This window comes from Odocoileus virginianus, chromosome 3 (genome assembly GCF_023699985.2).
Source record: "Odocoileus virginianus isolate 20LAN1187 ecotype Illinois chromosome 3, Ovbor_1.2, whole genome shotgun sequence".
In the NCBI taxonomy this organism is placed as follows: domain Eukaryota; kingdom Metazoa; phylum Chordata; class Mammalia; order Artiodactyla; family Cervidae; genus Odocoileus; species Odocoileus virginianus.
This window is the reverse complement of record NC_069676.1, coordinates 64,790,665-64,810,314: the sequence shown is the minus strand read 5'-3', so window position 1 is coordinate 64,810,314 and position 19,650 is coordinate 64,790,665. Positions and strand designations below refer to the sequence as shown.

Sequence of the window (19,650 nt, the reverse complement as noted above, 5' to 3'; positions counted from 1 at the left end):
AGCCCACTCCAGCATTCTTGCCTGGAAAATCCCATGGATGGCGGAGCCTGGTAGGCTACTGTCCATGGGGTCGCAAAGAGTCGAACACGACTGAGCGACTTCACTTTCAAAGTGTTCATGGGAGGCTCTTAGCATTGTGATTGGTTCCTCCTAAAGGCTCAGGCATTAAAAAGGGATGGTAAAAACAAACCAACAAAAAAACAAGGGACATGCAGAAGTCTTCAACAGACTGTATTCCCCAGACAACCTTTCCCTCTTTATTGAAGGCTGGGCTGCAGAAGACACTGGAGGGACAGGACCTCCTTGACAGCCACAACTCTCCAGAGACTGGGGCCTGGCCTGGCACCCGCAGCACTAGAAGAACCAGTTTAATTGTTCCATGTCCAAGGAGGGCCGAGATGTAAGCATCAAGTAAACACACTCAGAGGTCTTTATTACTGACCCCGCAGACCACACTCTCAGGGCCTTCAGATCACGGCCATTCTCAACATCCAACAGGTTGCATTGATTTTAGTTATAGAGAGAAATCCACAGTCATTCAAAATTGGAGCTTTGAGGCTGCAATGCATGCAGAAAGCCAGTCTGTTCATTGGCGCTCTAAGGCCAGCAGGAGTTTGGCCTGGGCTTGGCTGTGCTCAGGGCCCGGGACATAAACACAGGCACAGGTATGGAGTTACACAGGGGGGCTCTACACCAGCTCGGGGGGCTTAAGGCCAGGGCTTCCTTCTTGACAAATATACTGACTCCCTAACCTCCATATCAATGGTCCTTGAATCAACTGTCACATTCTTACTGCTGGAAAGAAGACAGGAAGGGAGATGATATTAATTCTCTCTCCAGCTGCTCTTGGTTTTTTGACTGCCTCCAGCCAAATGTGGGGGGACCACAGGCAGTCCCCAAAGCAGGTGGAGGGACAGCAGTTGTGACACACCTCCTCCCAGGGTGGGCAGCTCATCAGTGGAGTGGGGACTTGGTGGCAATCTGGTCCATTGCCAGAATGACACCCTGTGCCTAGCTTATACCCCAACTTGGTCACTGAAGTTCAAAGCTGATCCCACTGGCCAAGCCTCTAAGGCTTCAGCCCAGAAGTTACCCAGAGGAGACGTCTCTGGCAGCCCAGTGGTTAAGACTCTGAGCTTCCACTGCAGAAGGGGACTTCCCTGTGGTCCAGTAGTTAAGACTCCGTGCTTCCACTGCAAGGGGCATGGGTTCAATCCCTGGTCTGGGAACTAAGATCCTGCATGCTGCATTTTAAAAAAACACACACACACACCCAGAGGTTACCTTTCCCACCTGGGTTCTTGGTCGGCCACCAGAGTAAACACAGGTTAGCCCCTGGTTTCCAGAGAGCTTGTGTCTGCTCTCTGCCAAATTCTGACTCTGCTCCTCACTCTTCTCCCCGTCTCCCCAAATCATATTGTGGTTTACTCCTTGAGGAAAAGGAAAGTGCATTCTACTCAACAACCAGGCTACTTTTAAAAATGGTGCAACTGCTATTCTCTTAGAGTGAGGCAGAATGAAACTCTGGGCTTGGCCAGCACAGCTCGGCTGGGAAGCACCTTTTGTTGTGGTGGTGGTTGTGTTGTTTTGAGTTCTTGGACAACCACCTGAATGTCTCTGTGACCAACTCCTTGGGGTGCATCTAGAGAGAGAAGGGGCCTTTCCAGGTGGCACTAGCAGTAAAGAACCTGCCTGCCAATGCAGGAGACATAAGAGACACGAGTTCAATACCTGGGTCAGGAAGATCCCTTGGAGGAGGGCACAGCAACCCACTCCAGTATTTTTGCCTGGAGAATCCCATGGACAGAGGAGCGGGGTTGCGAGAGTCTGAGCACAGAGGGAAGGGTGGGGGTGGGGTGGATGGAAGCAGATGCTAAGCTCCAGGCTGGCCGCTCTGGGAATGGGGCTGGTGGCAGGGTTTCCCTGAGACATCAGGCGGCTTTCACAGTAAGAAGGTCAGCTGAGGTCTTGTTTCCGTCTCCGAAGATGAGGTGGCAACAGCAACAAGACATTTGATGAGAGCTGTGTGTCTGTTAGTTCTGGATGGGAGGCATGGCGAGTTGCTCCCTGGGCCTCGGGGAGCCAGGCGCACTTCAGCCTTGGACTCGGGACCAGTGAGTCAGTCTCAGGAGGAGAACTTCCTGATGACCAGCGTTTCAGGGAAGTTCCTGGCTTGCGCTACATTCAATGGGTCAAATCCGATCTTCTTCCCCACAACACAGAGGAAACAAGTGGGAAGGGAGGTCCAGGGGACCTGCTGGCACCAATAAAGTAGGGTATTTGGTCACTGAGGCTGTGTTTCCAGGAAGTTATACCACCACTGCTTATTGAGTAGGGGTTTTTCTCCTGGAAACAGCGATGAGGTATAAATGAAAGTCTCAAGAAAAGAGCCCATTGGTAAGAGTTGTGTTGGAAGTAACCAGGTGGCTCTGAAATCAAGCAGTCAGGCTGGACCACGGGGCTCATCCTGTCACTTCTCTACTTCAGGCTTTACGAATGGGCTGTAAACACTTTGGGCTTCTCTTCTGGTGATGGGGTGCTGGAGAGTTCCATGTTGTCCACCAGGACATTCTTGTCTCCAAGTCTAATGACACTGGGCTCTGGGGCAGGAGTGGCAGGTGGGTTTTTGTGCATGTGGGGCAGGCTGCTCTGGCTGATGTCCAGGTCTTTGAAAGCATGAAGCATGAATACACCCAGGATGATGGTGACAAAGCCACAGAGGGTGCCCACAATGTCCACGGCTGACATCCTGTACCACTCCTTGAAGAGGATGATGGAGGAGGTCATCACCGTCGTGGTGAAGAACACGTAGTAGATGGGGAACACCAGGGAGGTGTTGAAGATGTCCAGCGCCCTGTTGAGGAAGTTGACCTGAGTGCTGATCGAAAGCGCCAGCATAAGAGACAGGATGTAGGGGAGAGGGTGCCGCACAACTGGGAGCCCCTGGAAGAAGTTCTTAATGGTGATGCCCAGACCCTTGCTGGCAGACACGGAGAAGGCCCCGATCACAGAGCAGATGATGATGTAGATGAGGATGTTCCTTTGTCCATAACGTGGGGCGACAACGAAGATGAGGATGAGGCAGGACACCAGCAGAAACACAGCGAACACGATGTACCCTTTGTTGGGGAGGGAGAGAGAGGACCTGAGCCAGGAGGATGCCATCAGCATCTAGAGCTTCCCCCCCCGCCCCACCATGACAGCGGGATGTCACATTAAGAATCTGGGCTCTGGAGGACTTCCCTGGCAGTCTAGTGGTTAAGACTCTGCACCTGCAATGCAAGGGGTGTGGGTTTATCCCTGGTCGGGAAACTAAGTCTCTTCAGTTGTGTCTGACTCTGCGACCCGGTGGACCATAGCCCACCAGGCTCCTTGGTCCATGGGATTCTCCAGGCAAGGATACTGGAGTGGGTTGCTATGCCCTCCTTCAGGGGATCTTCCTGACCCAGAGATCAAACCCACATCTTTTGCATCTCCAGCATTGACAGGCAGATTCTTTACCACTAGCGCCACCTGGGAAGCCCTTTCATACTATGCATGCTAAGTCGCTTCAGTTGTGTCTGACTCTTTGTGACCCTACCGGGCTCCTCTGTCCATGGGATTCTCAAGGCAAGAATACTGGAGTGGGTTGCTGTGCCCTCCAGGGGATCTTCCCTTCCAAGGGACTGAACCCAGGTCTCTTATGTCTCCGGTCTCTTATGTCTCCCGCATTGGCAGGCAGGTTCTTTACCACTAGCGCCACCTGGGAAGCTCGTCTTGTGGCACAGCCAAATAAAAATAAGTAAAAATAAAAAGATAAATAAATCTGTGTTGTTAAAAAAGGAAATCTAGGCTCTGGAACCAAACATGGGTTCTGGTCCCAGCAACACAACTTTTTAATAACTTGTATAAGTTATTCATTAAATCCCCAAGATCTCAGTTTCCTCTTTGTAAAATAGGAATAATAATAGGACCTTCCCTATAGGAGCTTTTTTGGTGAGATTGACTGACTTCCCCTCCCATTCATATGCTGAAACCTAATCCCTAATGTGACAGTATTTGGAGGTGAGGGTTTCTTGAGAGGTGATTAAGTCGTAAGGGTAGAGCCCTCATGAAGAGATTAGTGGCCCTTCTAAAGGGGACTCCAGAGAGCTCCCCTGTCCCTTCCACCAGGTGAGGACACAGATGTCTATGAACAAAACTATAGGGCTTTATCGAGGACTTGATGATGGCTTCCGAACTGTGAAAAATGTCTGTTGTTTATAAGCCACCCAGTCTATGATATTTGAACTAAGACAATGCAAACAAAGCATTTAGAACAGTACCCATCACATAATAAACAGCATCAACACCTATCAGAGTGGGACCCTGTAAACTAGCCTTAGTACCAGCCCATCAGTTTTCTTCCCCAAACTCGCTTCCTCCTCCTCCTCCAGGTGGCAGCACCTGAGACGGCCATAACCCAGTCAGCCCTTCCCCAGGGTTCACCCCCAGCGCTTTCCTGCTCAAGGGGAGTTGGAACCTACCAGTGTCTTTCATCTTGGCAGCCATCTCCATGATGGTGCTTATCTTCTCTTCCTCGGGGGCGTGGATCACCATCACTGTGCTAGCAGCCACGCAGATCACACAGCCCAGCTTCCCCAGGAGGTTCAGACTCTCCCCCAGGAAATACGAGGAAAAGACGGCACTGTGTGCAGAAGAGGAGAAAGGGCTCAGGGTAGCCAGGCTGGCCCCAGCATCCTGGAGAAAGGCTGGGTCTGAGCGAGGGCTCACTGCTCTCCCACGTGGGAGCTTTTCTGGACCCCTTGAAAATGTCTGAAATAAAAACTTACTTATGGGAGAGCTACAGTGTAGGCTGGAGGAATTGTGGACAACAGCCATGTGAATTTCTTTCATTTTAAAGACGGAGATTATCCCCAAACAGAAGAGTTGGAAGAGCCCTTCAGAGCACTCTTGTCTAACTTCCTACCCAATGAGCACATCTTCTGTAACACTGCAAACAAATGTTAAACGCTTTCAGCTTTGGCTTGTATATCTCTCGTGGCAAACAGCTCACCCCTTCACAATGCAGATGAATCCATTGTAGGTTCATTCTATGAGGTATTACCCAAATGTGGTCATTTCTACTTGTCCCATATCTTATTCCTTGCAACATACAGAACAAATCCATTCCCTCTTCCATTTGTATATGCCAGTATAAACAACCTCATGACATTACAGGCACTGTGTCTTGAGCACACTTTATCAGCATGCACTGCATGTTGTGTCCAACTCTGTGACCCCACGGACTGTAGCCCACCAGGCTCCTCTGTCCATGGAATTTTCCAGGCAAGAATACTAGAGTGGGTTGCCATTTTCTACTCCAGGGGATCTTCCTGGTCCAAGGATCGAACCCATGTATCTTGCATCTCCTGCACTGGCATTATGCTAGGAACTTTCTATTTATTGCCTCACTAACATTTTACAACTCTGAGAAGTAAAAAATATACTTATGCCCACTTTATAGATGAGAAAATGAGTCCCATAGAAGCTTAAATGGTGGTAAGATCATACAAATGGTAAGAGACAAGCCAGAATTTGAGCTCAAATTCTAATTATAAAGCCTATGGTGTTTCCCTCTACATCTCACTGAGAAGAATTGTGACTTGAGTCTTTTCTGGTCAAAACACCTCCAGTTCCTTGCTGTTCTTTGGTGATATGAGTTTCATTCCTCCAAATGAGCTGGCAAATGAGGGAAGATGGGAGGGAAATGGGATAAGACAAGTATGATCACTGGGGCATGCTTCTGTTTCTTTACAAGGGTGGCATTACTTTAGAGTAAAAATCTGTTGGCTGACCTAAGGTCAGCCAGTAAGCTTCACGAGTCCTGCTTAAAAAGATCAGGAAAGAGGAGACTGTTGTCTAAGCTCCTCTAAATGTCTCCCATCTCTCCTCTAAGACTACCAAAAGTATCTTACCCACAATGCCTTTTAACCAGCATTTGGTGGCCTTAGCAAAGGCAAGGGTCACAAAGTGAAGGGTTCCCTGCCTCTGCTAACTACCTGGAATGGGAATTTGTAAACTAACCAGATACGCAATAGTGGTATCACAGCTCCATCAGCCAACTATGCAGCATGAGTCACGGCTCTATCTGGTTTTTGACTGTATAGATGCTGCAAGATTACCTTCAAGCTGGTAAAACAAAACAGGAAATTACAGGTATTGGGTGTGGTGGGCTGGCACTTACCAGGACTCCATGGTTAGGGCAACAATCAGAGCCAGCTTCAAATGGGACTCAGGACCCCCACAGAGGAGGTCTTATAGCTTGGGAGGAACAGGGCAATGGGAAGCACACACATATAATAGCAGTTATCTTTAAAATCATCAAACATTTTCCAGGAAACATGGCCTAGTGATTAAGCATCCAGACTCTGAAATTAGACTGCCTGGGAGGGAATCCCGGCTCAGTCTCCAGGGATCTGGATGACCTTGACCAAGATGCTTAAACTTTCTTGGCCTCAGGTCTCCCCTCCTTTCTAATTAGTAGGGATACTGTGAGGGTTAAAGGTGGTACACTGGTAAGGAATCGCCTGCAATACAGAAGACTCAGGCTCAATACCTGGTTTGGGAAGATCCCTGGAGAAAGAATAGGCTACCCACTCCAGTATTCTTGCCTGGAAAATTCCATGGGCAAACACTTTCTAACACCATACACAAAAATAAACTCAAAATGGATTAAAGATCTAAATGTAAGACCAGAAACTATAAAACTCCTAGAGTAAAACAGTGGCAAAACACTTTCCAAGATAAATCACAGCAAGATTGTCTATGACCCACCTCCCAGAATATTGGAAATAAAAGCAAAAATAAACAAATGGGACCTAATGAAACTTAAAAGCTTTTGCACAACAAAGGAAACTATAAGCAAGGTGAAAAGGCAACCTTCAGAATGGGAGAAAATAATAGCAAATGAAGAAACAGACAAAGGATTAATCTCAAAAATATACAAGCAACTCCTGCAGCTCAATTCCAGAAAAATAAATGACCCAATCAAAAAATAGGCCAAAGATCTAAACAGACATTTCTCCAAAGAAGACATACAGATGGCTAACAAACACATGAAAAGATGCTCAACATCACTCATTATCAGAGAAATGCACATCAAAACCACAATGAGGTACCATTACACACCAGTCAGAATGGCTGCTATCCAAAAGTCTACAAGCAATAAATGCTGGAGAGGGTGTGGAGAAAAGGGAACCCTCTTACACTGTTGGTGGGAATGCAAACTAGTACAGCTACTATGGAGAACAGCGTGGAGATTCCTTAAAAAACTGGAAATAGAACTGCCATATGACCCAGCAATCCCACTTCTGGGCATACACACCGAGGAAACCAGATCTGAAAGAGACACATGTACCCCAGTGTTCAGCACAGCACTGTTTATAATAGCCAGGACATGGAAGCAACCTAGATGCTCATCAGCAGACAAATGGATAAGAAAGCTTTGGTACATATACACAATGGAATATTACTCAGCCATTAAAAAGAATACATTTGAATCAGTTCTAATAAGATGGATGAAACTGGAGTCCATTATAGAGTGAAGTAAGCCAGAAAGATAAACACCAATACAGTATACTAATGCATATATATGGAATTTAGAAAGATGGTAACGATAACCCTATATGCAAGAAAGAAAAAGAGACACAGATGTATAGAACGGACTTTTGGACTCTGGGAGGAGGTGAGGGTGGGATGATCTGAGAGAACAGCATCGAAACATGTATATTATCAAGTGTGAAGCAGATCCCCAGTCCAGGTTGGATGCATGAGACAAGTGCTTGGGGCTGGTGCACTGGGAAGACCCAGAGGGATGGGATGGGGAGGGAGGTGGGAGGGGGGTTCAGGATGGGGAACACATGTAAATCCATGGCTGATTCATGTCAATGTATGGCAAAACCACTACAATATTATAAAGTAATTAGCCTCCAACTAATAAAAATAAATGAAAAAAAAAAATTCCATGGGCAGAGGAACCTGGCAGGCTACAATCCACAAGGTCACAAGAGTTGGACACAACTTACTGACTAAACAAGAAACAAAAACCCTAAACACATGTTAGCCATGGTTCTTCTTCAGTGCCAATTCTATACTATGCACTTTCTGTGCATTATCTCATGGAGGCCTTGAAGCAATGTCTTCAGGCAGGTATTATGAACATCCCCACTTAGGAGATGGGAAATTGATGCTTAGAGTAGTTAAGTGACCTGCCATGTATTGTAACTACAAAGTGGCAGAGATAAGGTTAGAACTCAGGGACAGTTAATCTAGGGTTTGTACTTTCAATGTGTATGCTGCTCCTACTATGGCAACAAAACCCTGACATGAGACCTTCAGCCTGGTGGCAGGGACAGCACTTTCCCTGGATGGAGCTTGGCCTGCCCCTTCACTGCCCAGGCAGCCAACACGCAGCATGCAATCCCCAGTGCAGAGCCTCTTTCTGGGAGCTGGGACTGACCCAGGTCCCTGACTGCAAGTAGCAATTGACCCCATATGGCAGATTCAGACATCAACTGAAAATATGGAGGAGTCAGAGAGAGCAGGAGAGGTGACTAACCTTATGAGGATACTCAGTGCTCCCAGAGGGGTGACGACTGTGGCAGGAGCGAACGCATAGGCCCCGAAGTTGGCAACTTCCCCAGCAGCCACTAGGAAATGAAGGGAGAGAAGAGATCACCGTGGCTCAGATGCACCATCTCCAGCCCAAATGAATGTGGGTGGAGACAGCTTCATTTGGTGTTCACCCCTTCACAGAATCCCAGACCAGCATTCATTATAATCCCGATCCTTACATTTTCTCCCTGCAAAATCTCATCTAAAGGTCAGGCCCAGACCATCCTGACCAAATCCTCTCATTTTAAAGATAAGGAGGTGGCCTAGAGTCCAGGGTCACATGGCTTCTTCTTGTTCTAGAGGTCTCTTGGCTTCTAGCCTAAGCACGGTTAAGGGTATCTCAGACCAGTGATTGGTCTGTATGATTAAAGTAAGTTCTAAAAAGTGAGGCAGCAAGGAGATCAAACCAGTCAATCCTAAAGGAAATCAACCCTGAGTATTCATTGAAAGGACTGGTGCTGAAGCTGAAGCTCCAATACTTTGGCCACCTGATGCAAAGAGCCTACTCATTGGAAAACACCATGTTGCTGGAAAAGATTAAGGGGCAAAGAGGCGAAGGAAGCAACAGGATGAGATAGTTGGATTACATCATTGACTCAATGGACATGAACCTGAGCAAACTCTGGGAGATGGTAAGGACAGAGAAGCCTGGCATGCTGTAGTCTCTAGGATCGCAAAGAGTTGGACATGACTTAGTGACTGAACAACAACAACTAGAAAGTGTCTATCAAATAAAGAAAGAGCCACAGTCATCGATTCTCCAGGTACCAAATGGTCCATGGAGCTGTCTTTCCCAGAGTAGTTGTGGATAGTCTAGACAGGTGGTTAGACAGATGATGTTCCCAAAGGGTCTACTTCTCCCCACATGAGTTTACAGTCTGAAGACTCCTGTCTCTCTGCTCATAGAGAATGACCTGGGTCTGCCCTTTGAAAGCAGGTGATGAATGTGATAACTCTGGCTAAGATAGGGATTAAAACCTGACTTCAGTCACTCAGTCATGTCGGTCTCTTTGCGACCCCATGAACCACAGCATGCCAGGCCTCCCTGTCCATCACCAACTCCCAGAGTCTACCCAAACCCCTGTCCATCGAGTCGGTAATGCCATCCAACCATCTCATCCTCTGCCCTCAATCTTTCCCAACATCAGGGTCTCTTCAAATGAGTCAGCTCTTCACATCAGGTGGCCAAAGTATTGGAGTTTCAGCTTCAACATCAGTCCCTCCAATGAACACCCAGGACTGATCTCCTTTAGGATGGACTGGTTGGATCTCCTTGCAGCCCAAGGGACTCTCAAGAGTCTTCTCCAACACCACAGTTCAAAAGCATCAATTCTTCAGCGCTCAGCTTTCTTTATAGTCCAACTCGCACATCCATACATGACCAATGGAAAAACCATAGCCTTGACTAAGGGGATTATAAACAGAAAGCTCACTACTTCTCCATCCAACCCAGAGAATTAGGGCTTGAAAGCCAGAAAGGGTGGTGGAAAGTGGGGGGAAATGTGTGAACGTGCAAGTTTGGACAAACCTTAGGTGGCTGACCAGTCACATCCTAAGTGAGACAACTGCTTGTGGAATGGGACAGCTGACTTAGGAGTCCCGGGCTGTGCCCTGTAGGAGTCTGGGAGACTCTGACAGGCAGTCATAGCTCCCTGCCTTTCAGAGGAAGTTGAGAAATTATACCTTTATCATTACCAGTTCTGTACAAACCTCTCTGGGGTCAGATGCTTTGTGGATGAAAGACTGACTGTGGATGGAGAAAGTATCCTGAGATGCCAGGTGAAATGTTCTACTTGCAAAGACTATCAAGGTTTCCCCCCCTAGAAATCTGGCCCTTGGATGCATATTTTGCACAATAGAGACATCTATTCCTTCTTTCATCTCTGCCTCTATCATCAATAGGGTACTGTCCTTAGTAGCAAAGAATCCACTCACCAGGGACTTCTCTGGTGGTCCAGTGCCTAAGACATTGAGTTCCCAAAGCACAGGACCTAGGTTTGACCCCTGTTTGGGGAATGAAGGTTCTGTGTACTGCAACTAAGACCTGGTACAGCCAGAAAAGAGAGAGAGAGAAAGGACCTACTTACTCGTGAGAAATCCAGCCCACCACATTGAGTCCTTCAAGTAGCCGTAGCCTCCATCCACTGTAGAAAGGAATGGGAACTAAGTTAGAGGTTGGCCACACTTTGCCAGGACCTTTCCTTCCCTTCCTTCACTCCCCAGTCTCTAAAGGTTCAGTACACGTCAGCTGTGGTGCATCCTCCAGGCTTCCTTCTGGGCCCTCTCCTGGGCAAGTGCATCCTTTCCAAAGTTTTAAACTCCATCTGGATGCTCATGTCCCTAGTTCATGTATGCATCCTGATCCTTTCTTCTGAGCCCTGATGTGTATCTGGTTGCTTGCTCAACAACTCTTGGGTCTATCACAGGTATCTCAAACTCTATCCTAAATGGAACTCTTGATTTTAAAATGCTCCCACCCACCAAATGAGTGGGTTTGCTTCCCAGTTTGCTCAATGGCAAAGAATCCACTTGTGACGAAGGAGATGCAGGTTCGATCCTTGGGTTGGGAAGATCCCCTGGAGAAGTAAATGGCAATCCACTCCAATATTCTTGCCTGGGAAATCCCATGGACAGAGGAACCAAGTGGGCTACAGTCCATACAGTTGCAAAAGAGTTGACAAGACTTAGCAACCAAAACAACAATAACCCGCCAAATGAAACTCAGTAAGGGGCATCTCCGTGTATCTAGTTGCTTGATCCAGAAACCAGGGAATCACACTGGCCCCTCCCACTACTCCACAGTCTGCATCCAGTCCACCCTGTGCATTCTGTCTCCAAAAAGCATCTATACGTGTCCACTCCACTGCTACCACCCAACTCCCAGGCACTATTACTTCTGGCCTGGGTGGAGGCAACCACCTCCTAGGATTCCTCCAGCTCAATCCTGTCCCTTTATAATCCATCACTTTCATAGTAGCCAGGGGTTTTTAACAATTATGTCACTCCTCAGCTTAGAGCTGGCCAGTGGCTTCAAAATACTCTTAGGATAAAGACCAGAACTCCTAACAAGCCTGATCCTAGTCCTGACCCTGCTCACCTCTCCAAAGACATCTCCCACCACTCTTCTTTCTATAGTCTAGCCACTCCGGCTGTCTTTGCGTTCTTCAAAAATGATGAGTTTGTTTTGGCCTTAAGGGCTTTGTGTGTGTTTTTCCATGTTCAGAACAGTCTTCTTAACAATACTTGCCTATATCTTTACTTACTCTACAGGTCTCCGCTTGAACGTTGCTTCCCCTAAAATGCCCTCCCTTGGGTTTTTCTCTCATCACACTCAGTTCTTCTCCTTAGTAACACTGTCTATAATTTGATCTCTTTATTTTCTGGCATTTCCCCTACTAAAATGGAAGCTCCACGAAGCCATGAATTGTGTCTGCTTTGGTCACATGATGGACTCAGAGCCTGGCACACAGTCAAAACTCAAGGTTAACAATGAGGAGGAGAAGGAGGATGGGTTTTAGACAGTTTTATTTAAAACTTGAATGTGGTTTTTTGTAAATACCCATTTTTCTAAGATAGCCCTTAGCTTTCATCAGGTTCTTAAAGGAGTCAGAATCTCTCATAAAAGCTAAGAGCTCTGAGAGCATTTTATTGAGTTGAAATCTCAGAAGGTATCGAAATAGTAGATTAAAAAAAAAAAAAAACTCATTCCAGGAAAGCTGCCTTTCTGAATGATCAATGATACTTGCCCTGCTCTCTCCTGAGTGCAAGCAGCTGTTTTTCTGGGACTTTAGGAGGTCTCCGGCCTTTGGAACACTTGTCCGGAAGTAGAGATAGAGCAGCAATGACTGCTGACTCTGACTTTATCCCCAAACCTCACAGCTCTCCATTTTTAGAGCACATCTGATTCTAGTCCTGGGTATCCAGCTGTGTGCAGGCCCTCCCACTTAGATCACAGTAATACTAATACTAGTGCTTAGTCTGTGCCACGCATCTCTCTAAACACACTACATATCTCCACAACAATCCTTTAGCCTGGACTATTCCTATCCCTAGTCTGTCAGATGAGGAAGCTGAGGCACAGAAAAATGAGTTTTCTTGCCCAGGATCACATCACCAGGAACCAAGGAGCTACAGTTGGTACTCAAGGAGTCTGCTTCCAAAGCTCAGTGTCTAGCAGAACATTAAATTGGACACGTCCAAACCTGAACACATCATCTTCCTATAAACCTGCTCTTCCTGAATCCTTTATCTCAGAAAATAGCACCATCATCTTCCCATTTGCTCAAATCGGAGAGTTCTGAGTCATCCTGACTCACTTTTTCACCCTCCCTTTTGAGTCAGGCACCATCGAACTCAGTACATTCTACTTTCAAAAACTATCCCTGGACTCCACCACTTGTTTCCATTCCTACCACAGTTTCCTTGCCCAAGTTCTGTTGTTTTTCTCCCCTAACTTTTCTCTTAGCCTCCAGTCTTACTCCGAAATCCAGTTTGCACCCAGAAGCTAGGGGTCTTTTCAAATCATAAATTGAACTACATCATTTATGCCTGCTTAAAATTTTCATCACTTGCAATTACACTTAAACCCTGGAGCCTAGTTTACAAGACCTTTCATTAGCTGGCCCTCACCCCATCCCTTATCCCTCCATGCTCCAGCCATCCCGTGATACTTGCAACTTCTAATATCAATCACACTTTCTTACCCCGGGCCTTTCTTTGTACATGCTGTTCTTTCTGCCTGGAATTCTACATCTTTCTCTTTTCCCACCTTGTTATCTCCATGTCATATAGTCTCAGCTCCTCAAATTAGCCTTTACAGAAAACCTCCCCTACCCTCCAAGCCTAAGATTTACATGCCCCTCCAAAATATTGCATTCAGTTCAGATCAGTTGCTCAATTGTGTCTGATTCTTTGTGACACCATGGATTGCAGCACTCCAGGCTTCCCTGACCATCACCAACTCCCAGAACTTGCTCAAACTCATGTCCATCGAGTTGGTGATACCATCCAACAATCTCATCCTCTGTCATCCCCTTTTCCTCCTGCCTTCAATCTTTCCTAATATCAGGGTCTTTTCCAGTGAGTCAGTTCTTCGCATCAGGTAGCCAAAATATTGGAGCTTCAGCTTTAGCATCAGTCCTTCCAATGAATATTCAGGACTGATTTCCTTTAGGACTGACTGGTTTGATCTCCTTGCTGTCCAAGGGACTCTCAAGAGTCTTCTCCAACACCACAGTTCAAAAGCATCAATTCTTTGGCATTCAGCTTTGTTTATGATCCAACTCTCACATCCATACATGACCACTGGAAAAACCATTTTCCCCATGATAGCATTTTCCCCATGATAGCACTTAACATGCTACAGAACAATTGCTCATTGACTTGCCTCTCTCTCTCACTCAGCCCAATGACCCACAAGGGCACTGTGTTCCCAGGTCTAGCATGACACCTGGCACACAGTAGGGACATAATGAATGATATCCCTAAATGGAGAGATTCTTTTACATAGGACTCCTTTTCTCAACAACTGTTTCATGGATACACATCTTATTTTCCAAACAAGCAAATCCCAGTGGACAGAGACTCAGTAATTCTTTTGTAGCCTATAGAGGAGCTCAGATTGATAGTAAGTGAGGACACATTACTGTCTGACACTGTTATGGGCAGAAGTTTTATATTCCCATTTTTTATGGAAGTTATGACTTGCCTACAGTGACACAACTGGTAAGAAATAAAACCAGGGGACTTCTTTGGTGGTCTAGTGGCTAAGATTCCATGCTCCCAATATAGGGAGCCTGTGTTTGATTCCTGGTCAGGGAACTAGATCCCACATGCCATAACTAAGACTTCTCATGCCACAGATATAGATCCCGCGTACAGATCAAAGATCCCGAGTGCTGAAACTAAGACCTGGGGCAGCCAAAAACAAAAAACGGAACTAGACATGGGGTTTTCTTAGTCTTGGCCCTGGGACTTTTCCCTGTCTTCACCCCAATTAACTGATCATGTAGTTCTCATGAACTACTGGATTATAAAGGAGGGTCTCCTGCTGGTGGAGGAGATTCCCAATGGGACTGACAGCAAGGCTTTTGTGCCCAGCTAGGACCAGCTCGCAAGCTGCTCCAGTGGGCCCATGAATAGAGGCTCACAGGGCTGGCTGAGGGCTCGCCACCCAACACCCCATCCGCACCTGCCCCCTCAGGAGCCTACCAGCCCGCGTGGCACCCGAGGCCACCAGTCGCTGTAGGCCCTTCTTCTTGAGGATGACGCTGCTGCCGACGAGGAAGCTGGACAGGATGGCCAGCCCCAGACCGACGTAGAAGCTGTAGTTCTTCCTGAACCTCTCCTGCCAGCTGTCGGAGGTGACATTGCTGGGCACCTCGGGCTGGAGGTCACTGACGATCTGGCACAGGACTCTTTGGGAGGAGCAGTACAGGCTGATCAGGGAACCTGAGAAGAGCATGGTGAGACAGTCAGGTGGGAGCTTTAGAAGCACTGGGACTGGCCACTGTTTCAGACTCCACCCTTCAGCTACTGCCGCATTCCATCCACATCCTGGGCTCCAAACTAAAAAGGAACAGTTAAGGGTCACTGAGTCCAGACAACGGACTTTATGAACTCATCAAGTCCTTCCAGCCACATGTCAGGTAAGCACTGTCTTTGATTCTCATTTCATAGATGTGGAGATGGAGGCCACGAGAGGTCAGGAAACTTGCCTAAGAACACAGCCTGTCTGACTCTGGAGCTCCAGCACCTCATCATTAAGCCAGAAAGATGCTCCCACACACCAAACAGGGGTCCTCCCAGCTCTCAGGCATCACTGAATCCAACCTCCTAGCCTCCACAGGAAACATCTCCCACCCTCCAGGCACAGAGGCCTCCAACAGCTCAGGAGCACACATATTCTCCCCTTCCAGAGGCTTCTTCACTTACATATACTTAACTCCAGCCACAGCAGGGAGTCCCTACAAGTAACAGGAGGGAGTGAGGCTGGAGTGCACAGCCCCTCTGGGGCCTGAAGGTGATGAAATACCAGCACCTTTGTCTATGAGAACCAACCATCCCAGGTCTTACTTTGAAGACTTCTGATGCGCATGGTCAGTGGCTGGGGCCTCCTTCAGGCCTCAGAGGAACCAGCGTCCCTGCCATCCCACACAGGCTTTGTCTAGGCTCTCTTTCCAAGTTCCCGAGTCTGCAAGAGTCATCAGTTCTCATGCCCTTCAGCCAGCACACTCTTGCTGGTTCTTCTGGCCCAAACAGCAAGGACAAGAGGACAAACCTGGGCATGAGGGGCAGACCCTTAGTCAGTAGAATGAAGCTGCTCAGGTTCAAGGAATCAGTACAAAACACAGACTGGGACTCACAGGGCCCACTGCTCCAGGACTTTCCAGGAGCATCCTTGTTATAGAAATGGCACAGTGATGATGCCCAGGGCTTTACCTGAAGAAACTGGGGCCCTGACAAGCTCAGTAACCTGGGGTTACACTGTTGATAAGCAGTTAAACCAGAATTATTTCTCAAGTGCATAGAATGCCAAAGCCCATGCTCTTGGTCACTACATATCCTTCACAAAGCAGGCAGCAAGGGGGCTGGGTTCCACTTAGCCTCTTGAAGTTTATCTTAAAATATGAACTCTCTGCTCACATTTAAAAATCAGATTTCCCACAAAAACTCCACTTCAGGGCTGCCTTTGCTTACCTTGCTGGGTACACTCTCACACAGGTGACCACTGGCCGCAGCTCAACAAGGGTTTTTGCCCCTAGATAGAACACAATCTTTCCGATTCCCCAGAGTCCAGACCCAGCTCTCTTCAGTCATTGTTGTTATGTTCTCAGCCCCTTGAAACATCTGAATTTGTGACTTTTGGTGGTAGAAGGTCTTTTACAAACTGTGTGTTACAAAGACCCAAGCTCCCGTGCCAAGGATATAAGGCTGGGCCTGGCACTTCTCCTCGGGCCAAGCCAGACCTCTGGACCTGCACTGGAAGAGCCTCAATGCCCAAAAGGTGAGGCAGCTTTAGCTCTGGCACATCTGGAGCACAGAGTGGCATTTCAGTGGAACAAAGTAAGGGCAATGTTGACCTTTCTTCCACAGCATAGAAAGCATGGAACAGCAGCAGCCCATCTAACCTTCTTTCTTTAAGCTGGGAAAACGGAGGCTCTGAGATGGGGAAGGATTTGCTTGAGTCTCACAAAAGCCTGGAGGCAGAACTGGGTCTGGAACCCAGCAGGAGACACCCAGGCATCTTCTGCAGTGGGAGACCTCTCTTCCCCACACCTGTGTCACAATCCAGAGAAGAGGAGACGAGAAACCATCTGAGTCCTTAATCAGACTTGTCCTGACTGCTCACTCCTGTTCCTCAACTTGGACAGGAGTCAAGTCCTGGGAGTTCCCTGAGCTCAGGAAAAGAGCCAGAGCTGGGACGATGCCGGCCAAGGAAGGCAACTCCCCAGAGGAAGTCCAAGCCCATCCCCACGTCCTTCCCCTGCCCTCCTGAAGGTACATTTCCAGCAGGTGGAGCCAAAGGGTGGACTTGGCAGTTTGGGGGAGGCCTGAGGAGCCAAGGAACTTAGTGCCCTCCATCAAGTCACGTCTTCCCATAGGGGTGGAAAGAAAAGGGGGGGGAGGCTGAGGGCCAAAGGGAACTCAATTCTGAGGAGGATGTGCCGCTGACAAATGGATGCTGGGTCAGATGATCCCTACTTCTCCCCTAGAATATGCTAGGACCGGAAAGTGTCCCCAGGGGAAGGTGAGGCTGAAAATGTTCAGAAAACCAAAGACAGCTAACACCCAAAAGGCCTGTTTTGAAAGCTTCACTGGAGAAGAGAAGTTAGAAAAACAGGGATATTCCACAGGCTGCAAAACCAAGACAGGTAGAAAAATGGAGATATGCCAGAAAATGGGGTGAGCACAGTGGTGTAAGCACAGGTTTTAGAATCCAAGAGCCCTGGTTTTGTATTCCATCTCCCCACTGTATTACTTTGAGCAAGTTCATTGGACTTTTCAGAGCCTCAACTTCTGTCTGTCTTTGGAATGATGACAAAGGTGGTAATATCTACCTGCCTTCTAGAGCTGTGTTAGGGATTAGTTGGGATAATACAAGTGAAGAGGCTAGTCCACTCCCCAGGTTCATAACTCGAGCATGAGGCTCAGCATCTTTCCTTTTCCTTTCCCGGGTTGTTCCTTCCCTCTTTTTCCTAAAAGGTGGATATGGGTTTGGGGGTGGTGGGGCTCTGTGCCCACTACCCTATCTCTGGTGAGCCCCAGGGAGACAGGCCTGGGCAGGTACTAATATCCAAAGCAACTACACGTAAAAGAAATCCCGACAACCTCCCCTCAATCCTTTCGATGGACCGGCTCCAAACAATCAAGCCACGCCTCCTTCTCCCACTCCCCCCTCTTTACCCCCTCTCCGACACCCAGGTCCAAAGAGGAGGAAAGTCAGCCAGAATCCTGCTCCTTCCCGAGACGGACCTGAGAACTAGGTGGGGGGACAAGTGAGGACCCCCTGCCCCGTTTGGGGTCCCCTGGCAGGAGAGGACACGGAAGAAAGGAGCAGCGCGACGGGAAGGCAAAGCGCAGGGTGCACCGGGTCCCCGCCGGTCCCCGCCGGCCCCACGCACCGTTCTCGCAGCTGCTGTTGCCGGCCGGCAGCTCCATGGGGCTCTGGGCACGCGCACCGGCTCACGGGCTGCCGGCGCCCCGGCTTCCCGGCTCCGGAGCAGGTGGCTGAGAACTGTCCCAGCGTGGCCGGTGTGCGAGGAACCGCTGGGGTCGGACTGGGGGTGGGGAGAATGACGCGCCCCAGAGGGGGAGGGTCCCCGGGGAGGAGCCACCCCGCCTCTTGGGCAACTCCGCGGGCCGGGGGCTCTGTGCTCGAGCTGCGCGCGGAGGGGTGCATGCCCTCCTGGGGTGTGAAGGCTGCCTGGCGCACTGCGAGGGATCACCACCGCACACCGCAGGGTGCGAGAGGGCGGGCCCCGGGCGCCGCCCCGCCGCGCGATGCCAGACGACACCCAGTTCCGTCCCCATGACACAGTTGATGGGCTGCAGCGTGGCTGCAGAAGGAGTAACTTTCTGGCCGAGGTGGAAGTGGGAATGTGGGGGTGGAAAGGGGGGCTCTGCTGCCAGCTGGAGCCCTCTCGGGCTAGGGGTGCCTGGGATCCTGGTTTTTTTTTTTTTCCCTCTTTCTGCCTGCCTTTCCGCCTCCCTGCCTTATTCATTCATTCAACCTAGGTCTGATCAGCACGGGGACACTAATAGGTAACAGGCAAACAAAGTAGGTATTCAACAAATGGTCCATTCATGTATGTGGAATGAATGAGGGTGGAAACTTGGTAAACTGAAATGAGAGAAGGGAATGAAGTGCTTAGAGGTCAAAATGAATCAGAAATATTCCCTGTCCCCTAAGAACCTTATGTATCATTAATAGGGGAAACAAAATGGGATCAACTCCCCAGAGACTGGGGCTTTCCAAATCACCACTGAAAAGAAAAATGGAGGTGAGGGAAAGTACATTTGTTATTGTGGGGGCTAGTAAAAAGTTCAAGAAACACTGAGCCGGACCATAAAAACACTAGGGCAGTCCTTGCTTATGGTCCAGTCACAGCCGTTAGTGCTGAAAAGTCTCCAGTTCATTTAATCCTCACGACAACCTTACTTGCAGCTTTATGATTTAAAGAAAGGATATTGAGGCACAGAGAGATCTAGCAACTTGCCCCAGGGTCCCAGCTAGGAAGTGGAAGAGCCCAAATGAAATGCATGCTCCTAGCAGCCACACCAAGCCTGGCATTTTAGGCCAAAATAATCTTGTGCTCCCGAGTAGTGAGGACATGGGAGTGCCATGTTGTGGTCAGTTCTGCTAGGTCACTGGCCTCCTGGAGAAAATAGCTTCTTAAAGTAGTTATTTACTGAGTCCTCACTCCCAAACAGGTACTAAAGCCTTACAGGCATATTTTATTGAAGGCTTCTGTGAGGCGGAGGTTACTCTCCATGGTATAGATAAGGGAAAATTGT

The 19,650-nt window shown here is 48.4% G+C and overlaps 1 protein-coding gene across 1 annotated transcript; it reads right to left on the bottom strand.

The window, feature by feature from the left end:
- Window positions 1-407: 407 nt before the first annotated feature.
- Window positions 408-18,548, bottom strand: NIPAL4 (NIPA like domain containing 4). The gene is made up of 6 exons (XM_020893449.2): window positions 18,258-18,548; window positions 14,845-15,084; window positions 10,722-10,778; window positions 8,579-8,669; window positions 4,506-4,666; window positions 408-3,119 (listed from the first exon to the last, which is right to left on the bottom strand). Exons 1-6 carry the CDS (start codon window positions 18,292-18,294, stop codon window positions 2,491-2,493), a joined length of 1,215 nt encoding a protein of 404 aa, XP_020749108.2. The 5' UTR covers window positions 18,295-18,548; the 3' UTR covers window positions 408-2,490.
- Window positions 18,549-19,650: the final 1,102 nt, after the last annotated feature.

Coding starts and splice junctions, on each gene's coding strand:
- NIPAL4 (XM_020893449.2), bottom strand. CDS start 18,294: ATGGAGCTGCCGGCCGGCAACAGCAGCTGCGAGAACG. Junction 15,085..18,257: donor CAACAGCAGCTGCGAGAACG/GTGCGTGGGGCC, acceptor TGCTCTTCTCAG/GTTCCCTGATCAGCCTGTAC. Junction 3,120..4,505: donor TGCCAAGATGAAAGACACTG/GTAGGTTCCAAC, acceptor TCCCCAACAAAG/GGTACATCGTGTTCGCTGTG.